The 18,906-nt window shown below is 34.8% G+C and overlaps 1 protein-coding gene across 1 annotated transcript; it reads left to right on the top strand.

Annotated features, from left to right (window-relative positions):
- Positions 1-14,688: 14,688 nt before the first annotated feature.
- LOC18110808 (uncharacterized) lies at positions 14,689-18,681 on the top strand. The gene is made up of 2 exons (XM_024611195.2): positions 14,689-14,855; positions 15,616-18,681. The coding sequence occupies exon 2, from the start codon at positions 15,703-15,705 to the stop codon at positions 18,580-18,582; it is 2,880 nt and encodes a 959-aa protein (XP_024466963.2). The 5' UTR covers positions 14,689-14,855; positions 15,616-15,702; the 3' UTR covers positions 18,583-18,681.
- Positions 18,682-18,906: the final 225 nt, after the last annotated feature.

Here is an 18,906-nt window from a genome sequence, read left to right as displayed (position 1 = left end):
TAGTTTGTAAAAAGCGCTGAAAAACAGGGGTCCAATTACAATTTATCCAGGGGCTTGATTACACGATTTCAGAACTTCAGTGACTAGATTGCAAATGGCCATTCCCATCACACAAACGACGCCGTTTCTAGAAATCAGTCGTCGCCTTCTTCGTCTCCTTCCACAGGAACGGTTTCTGCAGTAATGGCTTTGAAGCCGTTTCAATTGTAGAGATGCTTGGCATTCTCTGGCTATAAAGCCAGAGAAGATGAGAGAGCGCAGAGGGGGGGAATCACAGAAACGAATGGAAAAAAAGAGAGCCACGAATAGAGGGGGACCAGAAATAAACAAGCAGAAATAAAAAAAGGAAGAAACGCTGAAACAGGCCGGAGAGATTGCTGGCCCTCCTTCGGAACTCCAGCTTAGGGGATTCCAATTTCCCCTCTCCCCAGAGCACAGGCTCAACACACCAAACGCACAGAGACATAGCAGAGGAAATGAAGCAGACTCAGGGGGGAGAAAACGAACACCAAAGGAAGGAAACAGAGGACTAAACCCAGCTTTGGTTTAGTCCCAGAATTCAAGCATAACACAGAATAAAACAGAGCAAGAAAACAAAGAAAAAAACAAGCAGAAAAGGAAGAATCACCCGAGAGAACCGACATCGTCATCTTTTTAATTCCTTCATCTCAAGAACTGAGAAAACAGAGGAACGCAGAAAAAAAAGCAGAAAAGGCGGTGGGCAAGGCAGCAAAGGAAAGCAGAAGGGAAGAACCTAAGCAGAGGAAGGCCACCGTGACCAGCACCATCGTTGCTACTGCTTTCGATTTTTTTCAGAACCAGGTAAGTAAGCTTCACTTCCCCCACTTTTCATTTTAATTCACTCCCTTTACCTGCACATGCACGCGTGATTTAATTCACGCGTGCTTTATGTTGCCCAGCCGGGTCACTGGCTTGGGCCAGTGACCGGGCCGGGCCGGGCTGGCTGGGTCCAGCCCAGCCCCCACATGGGCTGAGCTAGGCCCAGCCCTCAAAAACATAAATAATAAAAAATAGAAAAAGAAAAAAAATAAAAAAAGAAAAAAAAGAAAAAATGTGTATGCATAAATAAAAATAATAAAAATTTATTGGTTTATTCACTGACGCCAGAGTCAGGAATAAAAATACCGGTTTAAATTTATATTATTTTTATTCATTATATTTTATTTTATTTAGCTAGAAAAATAAAAATATGTGGATGTGTAAAAATAAATTTATTTTATTTGTTTATTCACTGACGCCAGAGTCAGGAATAAAAATATTGATCCAAATTTATTTTATAGCTACGTAATATTTACCAACGCCAGAGTTGGAATTATTCGTAGTTGAATATTCACTGGCGCCAGAGTCAGGAATATTGCAAGTAAACCATCAGAGCATAAACCAATAAATATTTAGCAATTTAAGACAAAATCAGCAATGCAGTCTGCCTCAGGCAGAATGTTTAAGGGGTGATAATATCTTCCCTTTTACGTAACCAATCCCGTATCATAGAATCTCTGTTGACCAGTTAGGGTTCCTAGTGACCATAATACTAGGTGGCGACTCCTTAAACAAGACTTTTCCCCTAAAAGAACCAGATGCCAGAAATCTGTTCTTTCCATGTAAATATTTTTTAGGGCCGCCGCGATGTCGGGTGCGACACCCGGGATCCTAACATACACTAAATATATGCTAGTTTACGCCTCAAATCACACTTCTCATATTTCATTTGTTAGTGATAATTTCATCACTTAGCAATTCACACAACAACCTTTCCCATTGAGTACACATACATTCGGTAATTCACATTTCACATCAGTAATATATATTAAAAACATGGAATTTACGTAGAAGGTAAAGGTATGATTCACCTACCTGTAATAGAAGCTCTACTCGTGCTCCCCTGCTGTTGTTATTGCACCACGCCTGTGGTCCCTCCTGCAAATCACAGGTTTATCTCATAAATTTTCCTCATTCAAGGATATGTTTTATAATAACCATATCAACAACCAATAAGTCTTTCTTTCAGTCATTTCTTAGTACTTTATGTTTTTCTCATTTCACTCATTATTATTGTCGTTCTTTGTCCAATACTAGTTATCATTCCTTTCTTTATATTTGGATCGTCACTGTCCAACTGTTACTGTCCGTTTTTGAATTGTTACTGTCTGACCTCTCCTTAGATGTTTAACTATATCTGGAGTTATAGAACTCTGATTCAAGAAAATTTTGTGTTGTTGGAAAGATAAGACATAAGGATACAAGTTCTATGATTTGAGGAGAACCCAGTTCTGCCTCTAAGATAGTCAAAATCGCAAATCAACAAACACTTGGACTGTTACTGTCCAACTGTTACTGTCCGTTTTTGAATTGTTACTGTCTGACCTCTCCTCAGATGTTTAACTATATCTGGAGTTATAGAACTCTGATTCAAGAAAAATTTGTTTCGTTGGAAAGATAAGACATGAGGCTACAAGTTCTATGATTTGAGAAGAACCTAGTTCTGTCTCTAACATAGTCAAAATCGCTCATCAACAAACACTTGGACTGTTACTGTCCGTTTTTTGAACTGTTACTGTCTGACCTCTCCTCAGATTTTTAACTATATCTGGAGTTATAGAACTCCGATTCAAGCAAAATTTATGTCATTGGAAAGATAAGACATGAGGCTACAAGTTCTATGATTTGAGGAGAACCCAGTTTCGCCTCTAAGATAGCCAAAATCACAAATCAACGAGCACTTGGACTATTACTGTCCAACTATTACTATCCGTTTTTGAACTGTTACTGTCTGACCTCTCCTTAGATTTTTAACTATATCTTGAGTTATAAAACTCCGATTCAAGAGAAATTTATGTCGTTGGAAAGATAAGTCATGAGGCTACAAGTTCTATGATTTGAGGAGAACCCAGTTCTGCCTCTAAGATAGTCAAAATCGCAAATCAACGAACACTTGGACTGTTACTGTCTGACCTCTCCTCAGATTTTTAACTATATCTGGAGTTATAGAACTCTGATTGATAGCCGACCCTCCCCTCTTCTCTTCTTGTTCAATTTTTTTCTTGTTAATCCCTTGCCTACCAGTGTTTATTTTTATCTATAACCCTAAATCTTGGATGGGTTCTTGAAATTTGGTGTCTCTCTCTTGATCTGTAAAAATAAATACCAAAATTCCCTCTCTTCTTTCTTCACGATAGTTCCAGATCTATTTTTTTTTTGGTAAGAAGAGTAGTATTTATGCTCTATAATTATTCTTATTTGCATTTAGACCCCATTTTCTTTAAATGTATTCGTTTTGCCCCCACTTCTTTTTAGTTTAGTTTATTTTCTTTAATTTAATCCAGCCTTGATTATCTCGGGATTTACATATGCACTATAAAAAATATGAAAAAAATCAACATTTTAAAATTGAGTCCAAATACAGAAGGGGTAAATTTTCTTACTTAAAGTAGAGAATCCTCAATAAAATTTGAATTAGAACACGAATGATGACAAACTGAGTATTATGGTGGCTGGATTTGTTGTGGAATGTTGAATTGTGTTAAAATTAAAGGGGAGGGGGGTGGCTGTTTGTTGCAGAAAAAAATGCATAAGGAAGAAGGAGAAATGAGAGAGGAGGAGAAGAGGGTCGATCGCCAGGTCATAAATTAAATATCACTGACAACATTACCGATATAATTATTCCATCAGTAACTCTGGCAGTCATTCTATTGGTAAAAATGTCACATCACCATACGACTTGCCTTTTTGAATCCCACTGTAATAACCTCCATGATTCCCTTGGTATATACCAACAAAAAATTTTTGTCGGTATTTACCAATGGATACATGGATGAAAAATTCTGTCGGTAAAAGTCATTGCAATATACCGAGATAATTTTTCTGTTGGTGTTTCCATTTGTATTTGCCAATTCTTTGGTAATGCAGTTTATGAAACAAATGAGGCAAGATTGTTTATGAACGAAATTCTTTAGGTATTGATATGATCTAAGAAAAGGTTGAATAAAAAAATTTCAGATTCTAGCATAATTGTACCTATTGTTCAAATAACTTTCATTTTGATCGTTGGTTTGGGCTAAAATTTTACTGGGAGTTTTCAAACATATTGTCTACATTGGGTTATAATTTCAGGTCAATTAAAGTTTGGAAATGTCTTGTAATACAAGTTAGTAGATGCAATATGGATTCTGTTATTTGTTGTCTTTTGACGTGAGACATTTTTCATACATTTAAACATCTTGGTTTTCATATTAAGATCATGCTCTTGCTTTATTTCTTTTTATTTTTGTAATGTTCAAGTTTTATTTCATGTTATATTCTCATTAATTCTCTTGTTTATACTTATCATTTCCTTAACTATACTTAGTTAATCATATCATAATTATGTTATTATCTTGTTTATTTATGTTTTTGTTCTTTTATATGTTTAGTTAAGTTTAACTTTGTCAAGGTGAAAAGGTTACACTAATGGTGTAAGAATAACAATAGTACAAACTCAATATGGATTTTAATATTTATATTTAAGAAAGTTTGTTATTAATATGTTTTATAATTGTTATCTTACTCAATACCGTATTTGTTAAGTGGTGAGTCTAGATTCGTGGTATACAACCATTGGTACAATAAATACTTGATTCTTTCATAGCTTACTGTATGGATAATCGACACCTATCTTATGAAAGAATCTTGATTTTTGATTGACATAAGTTAACACAATGAATCCTTGACAACATTTACAAGAATTGACATTACTCAAATAAGATAATTAATATGATCATGTTAATAACTTAAAACGAGCTATTAATGATAAATCATCCTATTGGAACCTCTTTTATGTGTGTTTTCCAGTTAAGTAATAAAAAGAGTTTGGAGTATACTTATTTGAAATATCATTATTGTATCCTCTAACCTTGAAAATTGTTTTATCTTTGTTTAATCTTTACATTAGTATTATATCTCAAAGTTCTCTTCAACTTTGTTTCTTTTATTATTTGTGGTTTTGTATAATTAGCTCCTCTATGGATCGACCTCGGTCTTGCCGAGTTATTCATTACTTTGACACTCTTGCACTCGGGAGAAGATATCAATCATTTAATCATGTCATTACTCGATCATGAAATACAGGAAGGTCGCCCGAACAAAGACTATTTATGAGAAATCCTAGATATTTTTCACACCACGGGCAGGTCACCTGAACACAGACCATTCTATCTTCAAGTCATCACTCTCTAAATTGAGTAGATCTTTGAGATGATCGCTCTATAAAAGGTTAAAATTGTAATTTTTCTTCGAGTTGATCTCTCTCTCAAAGAATTTTCTTAACAAAATGAAAACCTTTGATTTTCAAGAAAATACATGAGTTTTAAAACAAGTACAAGGATAACCATCTCTTGATTTTTCTCCTAACTTGGGAAAACTTACACACCTTTTCTTTTGTTTACAACCATACTTTCTAAAATCCCTTACAAGACTTTATACCACAAGTATTGTAAAGAAGAGGGAAAATATCATAACCCGATTTTTTACCTCTATTTTTCTTACTTTTGTTTTTGAAATGTCCAAAAAATCTAACAAAATAGAAAAACAATAATAGAAAACCTAAAAAAATATATTTTTGATGTATTTGTGTTGTTTTTGATATTTTTAATGTCTTTTTAAAAGAATTAAAAATTCAAAAATTTATTTTCAACGCATTCTTTTTTTAACACGCTAATTTCAAAATCATCGATCAATTTTATTATCATCGATCAATTTTATTGAGTCAATATTGATGTTGTTTTTTTTTAAAAGGTATCAAAATAAAAAAAATATAAAAAATTAAAAACAAAAACATTTGTACAAGGAGACCAAAAGTAAAAATAAAATAAAATAATAAAGGATAATTTTTTTAGCTACTTAAAAACCAAACAATTAAGAGGAAAAAAATAAGTTTGTTTTACTTATATATAAATGGTACAACACAAAAACAGAGAATTTTAGCAGAAAATCAGTTAGAAAAAGAGACCCATACATCAAGAGACTCTCCCACCTATCATCTCACACACTTTTCCAGGACATAAAAAAAAGCCAAAACCTGAATTTTCCTTTCAATATTCATTTTACCGACCAACTAAGTATAAACACCCAAATGAAATACCCAAAAGAGAGAGAGAGAAAGAAACCTCTCTCCCCTGCAAAGCCTCCTCTCTACATCTACAGGGGAGAAAGGAACCTCTCTCCTCTGCAAAGCCTACCAACTCACACTCTCCCAGGACATTAAAAAGCCGAAACCTGAAGTGAGATACATTATTTGCTGATCTTTTTCCCTAAAACAGCCATACCAAATGCCCCACCATCATTTGCTGATCCAAACACTTCATTTCCTTCTCCCAGCCGCTAACTATACAGAGAGAAAGCAAAACAATAGACCAAGCTCCCCCTCTCATTTGATTCCAACCGTGGTCATTAACATCACACCTCACTATCCCTCTCTCTTCCACCCAAAGCCCAAGCCACACACTTTCCATTTGGTTTCTTCTTCATCTTTAACAAGCCAAGCTTACAGACTCTCCTAGTCAACCAAATCTCCCACTAACTTCTATAATCTCCTCCACTGTTAACAACCATTAACCCCTCCAAAACTAAAACCAACATACACCGCCGTAAGCTCAACATTAAGCAGGCCTCCTTCTATTTTTTCACTGTAAAAGGACCAAACCCAGTTGCTTTTATCTTCTTCAGTAGCCCTAATCAACATTCTCCCATAACCAACTGACCCATCACTTGCCACCATCAACGCCAACTCTCTCTCTATGCCTTTTCATCTTCCATTGACAAGCAGCCTCTCCATTTACCAGCAACTCACGACCACAAGATTAATTTTTTCAAAAGAAGACCAGACACACCCCTTAACAGCTAACCCTCTCTAAATCAGCCTCCAACTCTCAAACCAACAACAAACCAGCTTCCACCCTTAACCCATCACTGTCACCACCACCCACGCAACCAGCATCCCTTCATTAACGCCAATAGCCCTTTCACGGTCTCCCTCTCTTTCCATCTCCATCGTGATCCAGTAACGCCACCAACCACTGTTAGTTTCCATCACAATAGCCTCAATAACAGCTCAGTATCCTTCCATGATAGTCACACGACCTTGAGCATATTATCTAGCCAGAACAACAAATGCAAATAGTATGAGTGATGGAATTGAACAAAGAAAGGGAGAGAGGACCAAAGCTATTTAGGTTCAAATCTCTTTCCACAGGCCTTTGTTTGCCTCACCGCTAGCCAAAGAAGAAGAGAAGATTCAACAACAAGAAATAGGTTTGTATAAAATGAAATAGAAAGAACCAAATCTTGTTGTGTGATATGAACTAAATGAGTTCTGAATTTCACAAATAAAATCTGAATTTTATCTTAAAATATTTATAATCAGTTTTCTATTGATATATCAAAATAAGCTAAAATTTTATAGAAGATATGCTAAACACATGAAAATATAGTTTGGTTAATGTTAGGTGAAATAAAGTTCAAGAACATATTATTTAAAAGAATCAAAAGTTAATAGACAAATATTGTTAAATTAGATTTTTATATACTGTTTGGGATATATGTAGATCTGCCATTGAGATTTTGATGCGATTCAAGTTAAGATGAAAACTAGACATCTCAAGCTTTCTAACCATATATGGTAGTCCTAATAATTTATTTAGACGAGAGAGAACGACATGTTTGAAGTTAGAACTGAAAATCTGCCATTAATATGCAAAAATTAAAGATTCAGGTTATATATTTTATTAGAGGTTGCTTGGCCACATGATCAAGAGACTTATATCAGTAGTTATCAATGTTAGGCTCCAAAAATCAGGTTATATCCTTTAATTGCTTCTTGTTAGTTTCGACTTTCTTAGGTTTGATTGTCTTTGATTTAGTTTTTGATTATTTCATGTCTAGAGTTTAGTACTTTAAGTCTAGGGTTCCCAAAAAAAAAATAGTTTTATTTTACTTTGTTGCTATCTCAGAATATATTATTAGCATAAAGAGTTAAAAAAAGTCCAAAAGTCACTTTTGTTAATTTTTTCACAAAACAAGAGGTAATTTGAAACAAACCAATTCATAAAATTCTCAAATTTTACATACTAGTTCTAGAAGTCCTAATTGAACCCCATATAAAATTGTTGTAATAGGTCAAATTTGTATCAGAAGGGAATCTCAAGTCAAATAAATTCAAAAACTTCTCAGCTTTCATATACTGGGTTTTAATGTTCTAATAGAACCATATATAAAATTTAAGATCATTTGGACTTCTTTTGCTATAGGAACTAAATTCGGGATTAATACTTGTCGTAACGGGTTGAATTCATGTTAGCAATTCAAACTTGTTTTGCTACTATTATTTTTCAATTATGAAAGTTTAATAATATCATAATTGATATATTTAGATGTGATCTAATTTTTTTATATAAACTTTCCATCTTTTTTCTTTCATGTCTTCAAAAAGGTCCATTTTCGTACAAATTCGCATATTACTCATGAAATTGTAATCGTAGTTTTGTCTTTTCTTGTTTTCATATTTTTCTTGCTTCTTGAGTCATATACATATATTTGGATACATTTCTATGACTGTTATATTTGATGTTGATTTCACTTCCGGAAGAGGCGAAAAAAGATGAGACGAGAGGAAAAAAAACACAATGAGCTTAGTTGAGTGCAAAACCTATATTTGAATGAAACACGAGAAGAGTGTAAATATATGAGGGAGTCAGCAAGGAATGTATATTTCTTGTCAACTAATCAATTTTTAGATTAAAAAATGCTAGAGGCAAGCAACAATATAACACCATAGAGAGGAGACAATGAAATTATAACTCAGTTACGCATTATGAATCAACAAATGGATCAAATGACTAATAATTTGGAGATAGATTAGATAGGTTAGAGAGGTAACATGTTACTGATCATGGTAGGGTTCAAATTAGGCTTAAACGAAGAGAATTTAATGTTAGGAGGGTTGTTAGGCGAGTTAACACTAATGTGGATGAGTTTGCGACTGATAATATAGATATGAGTGATGTTGATTTTGAAGATGTGTCCATGAGACATGGAGAAAGTTTTGGACAGCACCGAAATTATCAGTTTGTAGGGGAAATATATAGTGATAATTTTTGCTATAAGGGTAATTATATGTACCGGGACCATAATGCCGAGTTAGGTGGAGATTTGAGTACAATTAAGTTGATAATACCAACTTTTCAGGGGAAGAATGATTCAAAAGTTTATTTAAAATGAGAGAAAAAGGTTGAGTGGATTTTTGAATGTCATAATTATCTAGAGCCCAAGAAAGTCAAGCTTGCTATAATTGCTTTTACTAACTATGCCATTGTGTGGTGGATCAATTAGTGACAAATCACATGAGGAATTATAAGAGGCAAGTTGATACTTGGGATGAGATGAAATACTTACGAGGAGGAGCTTTATGTTTAGCCACTATAATAGAGAATTGTATCAAAGGTTGTAGAGTTTAAGTCAAAATACAAAGAGTATTGATCAGTAGTACTTCAAGGAGATGAAACTTTCTATGATTTGAGATAATGTTGAAGAGTATAAGAAGGCTACTATGACTAGATTCATGAATGATCTTAATCATGATATAACTCATATTGTGGAGTTGCATCATTATGTGGAGTTGGAGGAGATGATGCATATGGTTGTGAAGATGAAGAAACAACTTAAACAAAAAGTTACCATTCAATAAAGCCAACAATTAGGCCCTTCAAAACCTTGGAAACCTAATTGGAAGGCTAACATTGGGGGTGGTCAATCATAACAGAATAAGGAGGGCAAGATTAAATACCCTAGAGCGAAGAAAGACACCTCAACTGTTGTTAAAGGTAACAATGTTACTCATACTTCTTGTAATCGTGACATTAAATGCTTTTATTGTCTGATTTTTGGTCATGTTGATTCATAGTGTCCAAATAAAAGAGTCATGTTTATGAAAACTAATAATAAAGTTGAGACAGATGGGGAGGATGAAGAAGAGAAGATGCCATCATTAAATGATGCAAATTGTCACACCCGACATCGCGGCGGCCCTAAAAAAATTTACAAGGAAAGAACAGATTTCTGACATCTTGTTCTTTTAGGGGAAAATGTCTTGTTTAAGGAGTCGTCACCTAGTATTATGGTCACTAGGAAACCTAACTGGTCAACAGAGATTCTATGGTTCGGGACTGGTTACGTAAAAGGGAAGGTATTATCACCCCTTAAACGTCCTGCCTGAAACAGGCTGCATTGCTGACTTTGTCTTAAATTGCTAAAAAATTATTGATTTATGCCATGATAATTTGCTTATAATATTCCTGACTCTGGCGTCAGTGAATATTCGATCTCGAATATTTCCAATTCTAGCGTTGGTAAAAATTCCACCACGAATAATTCCAACTCTGGCGTTGGTAAAAATTAGTAGCTACGAAAAAATCACTATATATATATATATATATATATTTATCCTGATATCAGCGAATAAATTAATAAAAATACATTTTTTCCCCCTGTTTTTCTTCATGCAGTCCTCTGTTTTTCTTTCCTGCAGTCCCCCTCGCGAGGTTGCCTTTACCCGGGTTTTTATAGGGCCGGGAGATAGATCGACGCTGTAACAGCCGGCAGTAATGGCGTGGGGCGCTCCATTCAATGGAGAAACATCCCTGCATTTAATGGCGGAGCCGCTGCAGAGGAAGAAAACGAGTGAACAGTCGCCTGCCCAAAACGACTCCGTTTTCCAATTTCAAAGGCTGCTTTCAGTTTGGTTCTTGGAATTCTTGTAATTTTGCAACCAAGCCCCTGGTTAAAATGTAATTGGATCCTTGCATTTCCGCGCCACTTTCAAGCTAGTCCTTGGATTTTAATTTTTGCAATTTGGACCCCAATTAAACCCTAAACTTTGGTATTTCTTCAATTAAATCCTTGATTTGATTAATTAAATTAATTTCAAGCTCAATTAAGTCTCAAAACTTCCAATCATGTTGCTCTTAACCTAAATTTTAATTTATTCTTTATTTTTTTTATTTGTTTTTTCATCATCATTTTTTCATTTTTTTATTATCATTTTTCAGTAAATAAAATAATAGTAATAATAACAATAAAATAAAAGGGTCAAAAATTGGGTTATGACACTAATAATGTTTGTGTTGAGTATCTAGTTGAGGGAGAGGCACTTGTGGAAAGGAGAGCGTTGGATATGCATGTCAAGGTGGATGATTTAGAAGGTCAATGGGAGAACATATTCCACATGATATGTCATGTTCATAATAAGGTATGTAGCTTAATTATAGAAGGTGGTAGTTGCACTAATGTAGCTAGTACTAAATTAGTAAGAAAGTTAAATTTACACACTATCTAACATTACATACCTTATAAATTATAATGGTTGAATGATAATGGTGAAGTGAAAGTGAATAAACAGGTTTTGGTTGTTTTTTCTATTAGTAAATATTGTGATGAGGTGTTATGTGATATTATGCCCATGTAAGCGAGTCACTTGTTGCTTGATAGACCATGATAGTATGATAAGAGAGCTATGCATGATGGAGTGACAAATATGTATTTTTTTTTTACATGAATGGAAAACCTATAACTTTTGTATTTTGACACCTAAGCAAATATATGAGAAGCAACAAAAATTGAAGAAGCAGAAGATGGTTGAAAAGGAGAGCTTGTATATAAAGGGGACCTTCTTTGCTAACAAGGTTCTTCTTGGATTTCATGATGATGCCATTCTTTAGCTTGGTATTGATTTTTTGACCTTAAAAGATGTTTTCCATGATAGAAATTTGTGTTCAATTTTTTTTAAAGAAGGAGAGGATGATACGAACCAAACGAGGTCCGAACTTCGCCTTAAATGTTTGTTAACTAGTTTTGTGAGTTTGGACATATCTCTTAAACCATACATTGAAATGAGCTGAAATTTTACAGGGAGATACTAGACACATGTAAATATAATTTGGTAAATTTTTAGGTCAAAGGAGTTTGGAAACATATTATTTCAGAGGGTCGAAGGTATTAGACAAATCTTGTCAAATTTGCCAAACTAAACCTCTTTGTACTGTTTAGGACATATCTGGATCTGCAGGTAGGATTTTGCTGCTATTCAAGTTGAGATGGAAACTAGACATATCAAGCTTTCCAAATATATATTGTAGGCCAAATAAATAATCCAGATGAGAGAGAACAACGTGTTAGAAGTTAGGATTGAAAACTTGCCAATAATGTGCAAAAATTGAAGTTCGAGCTAGATGGAGGAATTTCAGCATGAAGAATTTGTTATTTTATTATTTTATTTTATTTATTTAATGTTGAATAATTATTTTTAATTTAGGTTTGTTCTAGCTCATCATATATTGTTTAAGGGTTTATTTTATTATTGGATTTATGTTAATTAATTAATAGTTTAGGCCCGTTAGCTTGCAACTTAAAAGGGGTCGACTAGGGTTAATTAGAGGAGACTTTATTATATTTTTTAGCTATAAATTTCAGCAGTAAGTTGGAGAATAAACATGAGTTTTTCTTTTGTTTGTTTATGGAAAAACAACCTTTTTTTGCAGGAACAAAGATCGTACATTACTTATCAAAGATTAATTAACTTCATGATGTCATTCAAATACTTAAGATTCTTAGATACAAGGTTATTTTTTGGTCAAAGTCTTTTTTCAATACATTTGGTTCCTTGGTACAAGGTTACCTCTAGGTCAAGGTTTTGACAAACTTGACTTTTGGTTTTTCGAGTTGTTATCTACTTCACTGTGTGTTTCTTTTTTTATTTTCAGGTCTCTGTTTGTGATACTACCAGCATAGGAAGAAGTAAAAGAAGAAATCGATCTAGATCTACCCCTTTTCTCTTCACCAACGATGGCGTGTGGGCTCACACATCGCCAGTGATGGAGGTGCGTGAAGACCACATTCCACCATTGTTTCCACACCGTCTGTGCACTCTGTTGGCTCCCTAGATCACCCAAAACTCGTTTAGTCACTTTTGGAAGATTGATTTATAATCTCAAATCATTTTTTGGACAAATTGATAAAATATTGTGAATTTTGGGACAAAACCTCATTGTTGTGTATAAAATTTGGATTGTTTGAACATTATTTGATTTGAATTTATTTGTGTTTTTGTTTGATAATTTACATTAAATTGTGAGTTTATTTTTTGGGTTATGATTGCTTTTTGTACATTAAATGTTGGTTCATGATTTATGTTTGAGTATGTGTTGATTTAGTTGAATTAATATGAAATTTGAATGAAGTTCGTGAAATTAATAAGATTTGTGTGAATGTTTTGGCATTGTTCAGTTTTGAGTTGATAATTTGCCTTGAATTGATATATTGGTTAAAATAGTCTTGATAAAAATATTTTATTTGTGTCTTGCCAAACATGGTTTTCGTCCAAATTTTTAATTTTTGAAAAATCATCTTACAATTAATTTTGAATTCCGTACTTTTTTTCTACCCTCACATATTGAAATTGTAACCTACACGTGAGACACTTTTTCGATATTAAACGAATTGGTTCTCTTCCACAAAAACAACAACAACAAATCTTTCTTTAAAAAAAAAACAATTTTTATTTTAAATTGCACATGGTCAAGTTTCTCAAAAATAAAAAAATCATAAATATTAAAAATAAACAAAAAAATGAAAGGCATGATTTTACATCTTTAAATATAAAAATTCATGGAAAATAATATTTTTACATGTATTTTTGGATTTAATAACCCATTTAAGAAATTCATGAGATCTTGGTCTATATTTTAAAAATATCAAATAATTTATTTTTTTTATCCTAATATAAAGGATTATGAACTTATACATAAGATGTATTCTCGATAATAAAAGAAGAAAATACAAAAAATATGTTTTGATTCTAAAATGGTTAGGTTTTAACCTAATAAGATAAAAATCTCTTTACCGAGGAGAACTTATCTTAAACCTTAAACAAATTAATGGTTAGAAACAACAACAATATCTTAGTATATATTAGACAAACAAACAATGCAACTTATCTTAGGTAAGATGTACTGAGGTGATATGTCCTCCCTATACATAATTTGTCTTTCTATTCACACTATAAGACCAGTTAAGATTTCTAATTATCAAAATACTAAGTGACAACTTTATCTTTTTTTAATGATAACAAAGAATTCCTTATTATTTTTCCATTACTAGAGAAATCTTAGCTCAAAAAACAAAAAATTACCGCGATGCTGCACAAATACAACATTTATCATTCTCATTTGGTATGTTTAATATTATTATGGTCTAATTTAGCCCACTTTGAAGATGACTCAAAAACTTGATTTCTCATTGCATAAACCATGTCAAGTTTATGATTGGATTATTCATATAATTTATCCAATTAAAAATGAATTGATTTGATTAAAATTGATTCAATAAACACAAAAATTATAATTTTTTTTCACTATTAAAAAATAAATAAATTCAAATGACTAATGAACTAATTCAATAACCCAAGCCCCAGTAAATCCTAGGAACCGATTTGCAATTATGGATATGATTACAAAAAGTTTTTTCACTATGGAAACCTAATTTGCAAATGATTAAAATCTCAATGGCAAAATAGCAAAAACAAAATGTAAAGTGAAATCACAAAAAAGCCCTTCAACTTCTAAATTTTCCAATAATAATTTCCATCTCAAACTGGCAAAGATAGTGCCAATCGAGAAATTAGGTCAAACTTGCAACAATTATCATTCCAAATAAACTAACTCCTCTTCTTCCCAAGATCTGTTCGGCCCTAATGCTTAGCTCTGTTGCACTCACAGATTGCCTTATGGTTTCCTTTCTTGTGAAACAAACCAGTAAATTCCTTTCTTCTCTTGTATTTTTTGTACCCTAAAATTTTATTTTTTGAATTGACAACATACAGTAATGATCCTTTTTCCAGGGATTTTAAGGCTGCATTATTTATGGTTCTGCTGCATTTGCACGTGCTTGGTTTAATTTATTGGGTTTTGAGCTCCAAAGTTTCTTGCTTTACTTGTTTCTTGCCCAATTTGGACACAGTTAGGGTTTAATTTATGAGGTTTTTGAGTTCCAAAGTTTCTTGCTTTAGGGCTATGGCTTTATGGGGCGTGCCTAGTTTTATGGTTGGTTTATGTTTTGACCATTACAATGGTGGCATGGTTGGTTAGAAACAGAGTATTTCAATTACTGAATGTTGGTTCGTTGGATTGCCTTTTGATGTCATGGTTTTTTATGTCAACCACTGATGTTTACTTGTTAGAAACTATTTGATTTTTTTTCTTTGAAACTTGTGCTTATGGATGCAAAGTTTGTTACTCTGGACTTGGAAATGGTTGAAATCGGAGAGGATTGGTCTTTTGGTTTTCAGCAGCAGATTTGTGTTTTTTATTTCAGGTTTAGATTTACAGGGTGAATATTTGTGAAAATTGCTCAATAATTCTTTTAATGTGTTTATGTGATGCCGATTCCCTATTGTTGTCTGCGATTCATATACCAGTGAAGCCTACAGTAAATGTCAATTACTCTGACAGTACTTCTCTTGTTTTCCAAGTTAATCACAGTTCTTATTTATGTTCCACCTGTACAAATCTGCAGAGCCCGTGTGGATGTGAGAGTTGAAAGTGGATTTTTCTCGGGGCTTGTGGAAGTTCTGCTTTTCAGCCTGGTCATCTGAATTGAGTGATGGAGTGCAACAAAGATGAGGCCTTCAGGGCGAAGGGCGTTGCAGAGAGTTTGATGGTAAAGAAGGATTTTCCAACAGCCCGTAGAATTCTGCTCAAAGCCCAACAACTTTATAAGGATTTGGAAAACATTTCTCAGATGCTAACTGTTTGTGATGTGCATTGCACTGCCGATAAAAAACTGTTAGGGACTGACATGGACTGGTATGGCATCCTTCAGATTGAAGAGACAGCTGACGAAGCAACTATTAAGAAACAGTACAGGAAATTTGCCCTCCAACTTCATCCTGACAAAAATCAGTTCCCTGGTGCTGAATCTGCATTTAAGTTAATTAAGGATGCCCAAACAGTGCTTTTGGACAAGGGAAAACGGTCCTTGCATGATATTAAACGCAAAGCTTCTATGAGTAAACCTGCACCACCATACCGGCCACCACAGAAGGCAACCCACTGCTCAAACTTTACTGGCTTCAATCCTCACTACAGGCAATCACAACAGCCAGCCTCTCAACGTGATTCCTCTAATGGCCGGCCAACTTTCTGGACTGCCTGTCCATTTTGTACTGTAAGATACCAGTATTACATAGAAATTATTAACAAACCTCTTGTGTGCCAGAGTTGCAACAGATCCTTTTTTGCATATGAAAGGAGTGGACAGGGGCTTCCGACAGAACGTAACTTGAATCAATCATCATTTCCGCAAAGGAAGAATATCCCAAATCAGACTGCTAGCAATGTGGGGCTGGGACGCCAAGAAAATCTGAACACTGTGCCATCTAAAACAGAGTTCCGTTCAGAAAAGTTAAATGGTAAAAGAAAGAAGAAGCAAGAAGAGGAGTCCAGTGAAAGTTGCAACACTGAAACTGATTCTGATGAAGACTTGGCTAGTGAGGAAGATGGTGATTTTAAGGCTGAGGTGAATTTTGAATATAAAGGAGAGCGCCCAAGGCGATCTGGACGGCAAAAACAGCAGGTTTCTTATAAGGAAAATCTGAGTGATGATGAAGACTATGTGAGAGATCCAAAAATGGCCAAGTTGAGTGGATCGTTCTGTGAAACTGAAGAGGAGAATGCGAATGAAATGAGGGAGGATGTGTCTTACAAAGAAGATCAATCTAGTATAGCTGCTGATGTGAAAGACGAAACCATCCTGAAACCAGAAGAAAGTAAAGAAATCAAGGACACCGAGAATGTGAAGGGAAAAGAAAAGGTAGAAGCAATTTTCTGTCAGAAAAACTCTGAGACTCCTATTCGCTTGTCATCAGATTCAACCTCACAATCCGCATCAGATCCGGATTCATATGACTATCCCGATCCTGATTTCCATGATTTTGACAAAGATCGGGGTGGAGAGTGCTTTTCAGTGGGGCAGGTGTGGGCTGTATATGACACCTTGGATGCCATGCCTAGATTTTATGCTCAAATCAAGAAAGTTGTCTCTCCTGGGTTCAATTTGCGGATAACCTGGCTAGAGGCATGCCCAGATGATCAGAATGAAGCTGAATGGGTTGAGGAGGGCTTGCCTGTGGCTTGTGGTAAGTTCAAAAATGGAAAATCTCAATACACTGACAAGCGGCTAATGTTTTCTCATCTGATTGATTTGGAAGAAAGTGGCCAAAGAAACACATACAAGATATTTCCTAGAAAGGGGGAGACTTGGGCCCTCTTCAAAAATTGGGATCTCAAATGGATATCTAATGCAGATGCTCATCAGGACTATGAATATGAGTTTGTTGAAATTTTGTCCGAATATGCTGAGGGTGTTGGTGCGCGTGTTGCCTTCTTGGGTAAAGTGAAGGGCTTTGTGAGCCTTTTTTGTCGGATTAGAAAGGAAGGAATGGACGTGTTTGAAATTCCTCCAGCTGAACTGTTCCGGTTCTCCCACATGATTCCATCATTCAAACTGACAGGCAATGAAAGAGAAGGTGTGCCAAGGGGATCTTTTGAACTTGATCCAGCTTCTTTGCCTAAAACAATTTTAGAGACTGCCAATCCTGAAGATCTCAGAGAGGAGGTTGGCAATGCTCATTGTGATGGATCATGTTCGAGATCCTCAGACAAAGCAAAACCTGAAGAGGTATGTGAATCAGGTACTTCGATGCATCAGCCTGACACAAAAGGGACGTCTCTGCTATCTAAGGATAATTGTGGCAGCATCATGGAAGATTGCAGTGCCAGTGCCGTAGATGCTATTGAAATTCCAGAATCAGAATTTTTCAACTTTGACGCAGAGAAATCCATTGAAAAGTTCCAGGTTGGTCAGATCTGGTCACTGTACAGTGATGAGGATGGCTTGCCAAAGTACTATGGTCAAATTATGAAAATTCAATCTGACCAAGGTTTTAAGTTGTGGTTAAGGTGGCTTACTCCTTGTTCGCTGCCGAAAACTGTGATTCAGTGGCAAGATAAGAAAATGCCTACTTGTTGTGGAAGATTTAAGGCAAAAAATGGAAAACTAAACTACTATTCTTCTACCACTTCCTTCTCGCATCGATTAGCTGTAGAATTTGATGGTAAGAGAAATGAATATACCATTTTGCCAAGGAAAGGTGAAGTTTGGGCTCTGTACAAGAATTGGTTCCCTGAAATTAAACATTCTGACTTGGAGAATTGTGAATATGATGTGGTGGAAGTCCTTGATCAAAATGATTTGCAGATTAAGGTTTCACTTTTAGAACGTGTAAGTGGTTTCAACTCAGTTTTCAAGACAAAATTAATAGGGCTGTCGGCTCATACACAGGAGGTTCTCTGTACTGAGCTGATTAGATTCTCCCATCAAATTCCTGCTTGTCAACTGACAGAAGAGAGGGGTGGCAGTCTCAGAGGCTTCTGGGAACTTGATCCTGCAGCTTTGCCAGTTCATTATTTTGACCTGATTTGAGATGATAGTTGATTAGTCAAATGCTGTATATTTTTGCTAGACCTTCTGTATCATGCATGCTTCACTAGTGATGACATTTCTTCTGTCAGGTTTAACCAATGCTTCGACCATGTCCTAGATTTTAATCTTGAAAATGCTCATGAATATGCCGAACTCGATGTTTTCAGCAGTGTATGCTCTTTTATTACTTGTCATCCTGCTTTCACTGGGGAAAGAAGCCGCTGGCCTTTTGTATCAAGCTTGCATTCTGTTTATTCCCCGTTTATTGTCTCTCCATTGTTGATCTGCAACTTGGTCAGTTGGGTGACGAGTCACCGCCAGGAT

Source organism: Populus trichocarpa, chromosome 10 (genome assembly GCF_000002775.5).
Source record: "Populus trichocarpa isolate Nisqually-1 chromosome 10, P.trichocarpa_v4.1, whole genome shotgun sequence".
Classification (NCBI taxonomy): domain Eukaryota; kingdom Viridiplantae; phylum Streptophyta; class Magnoliopsida; order Malpighiales; family Salicaceae; genus Populus; species Populus trichocarpa.
Note: the sequence above shows the minus strand (reverse complement) of the source record. Positions and strands in the feature narration are given on the sequence as shown.

Coding starts and splice junctions, on each gene's coding strand:
- LOC18110808 (XM_024611195.2), top strand. CDS start 15,703: ATGGAGTGCAACAAAGATGAGGCCTTCAGGGCGAAGGGCGTTGCAGAG.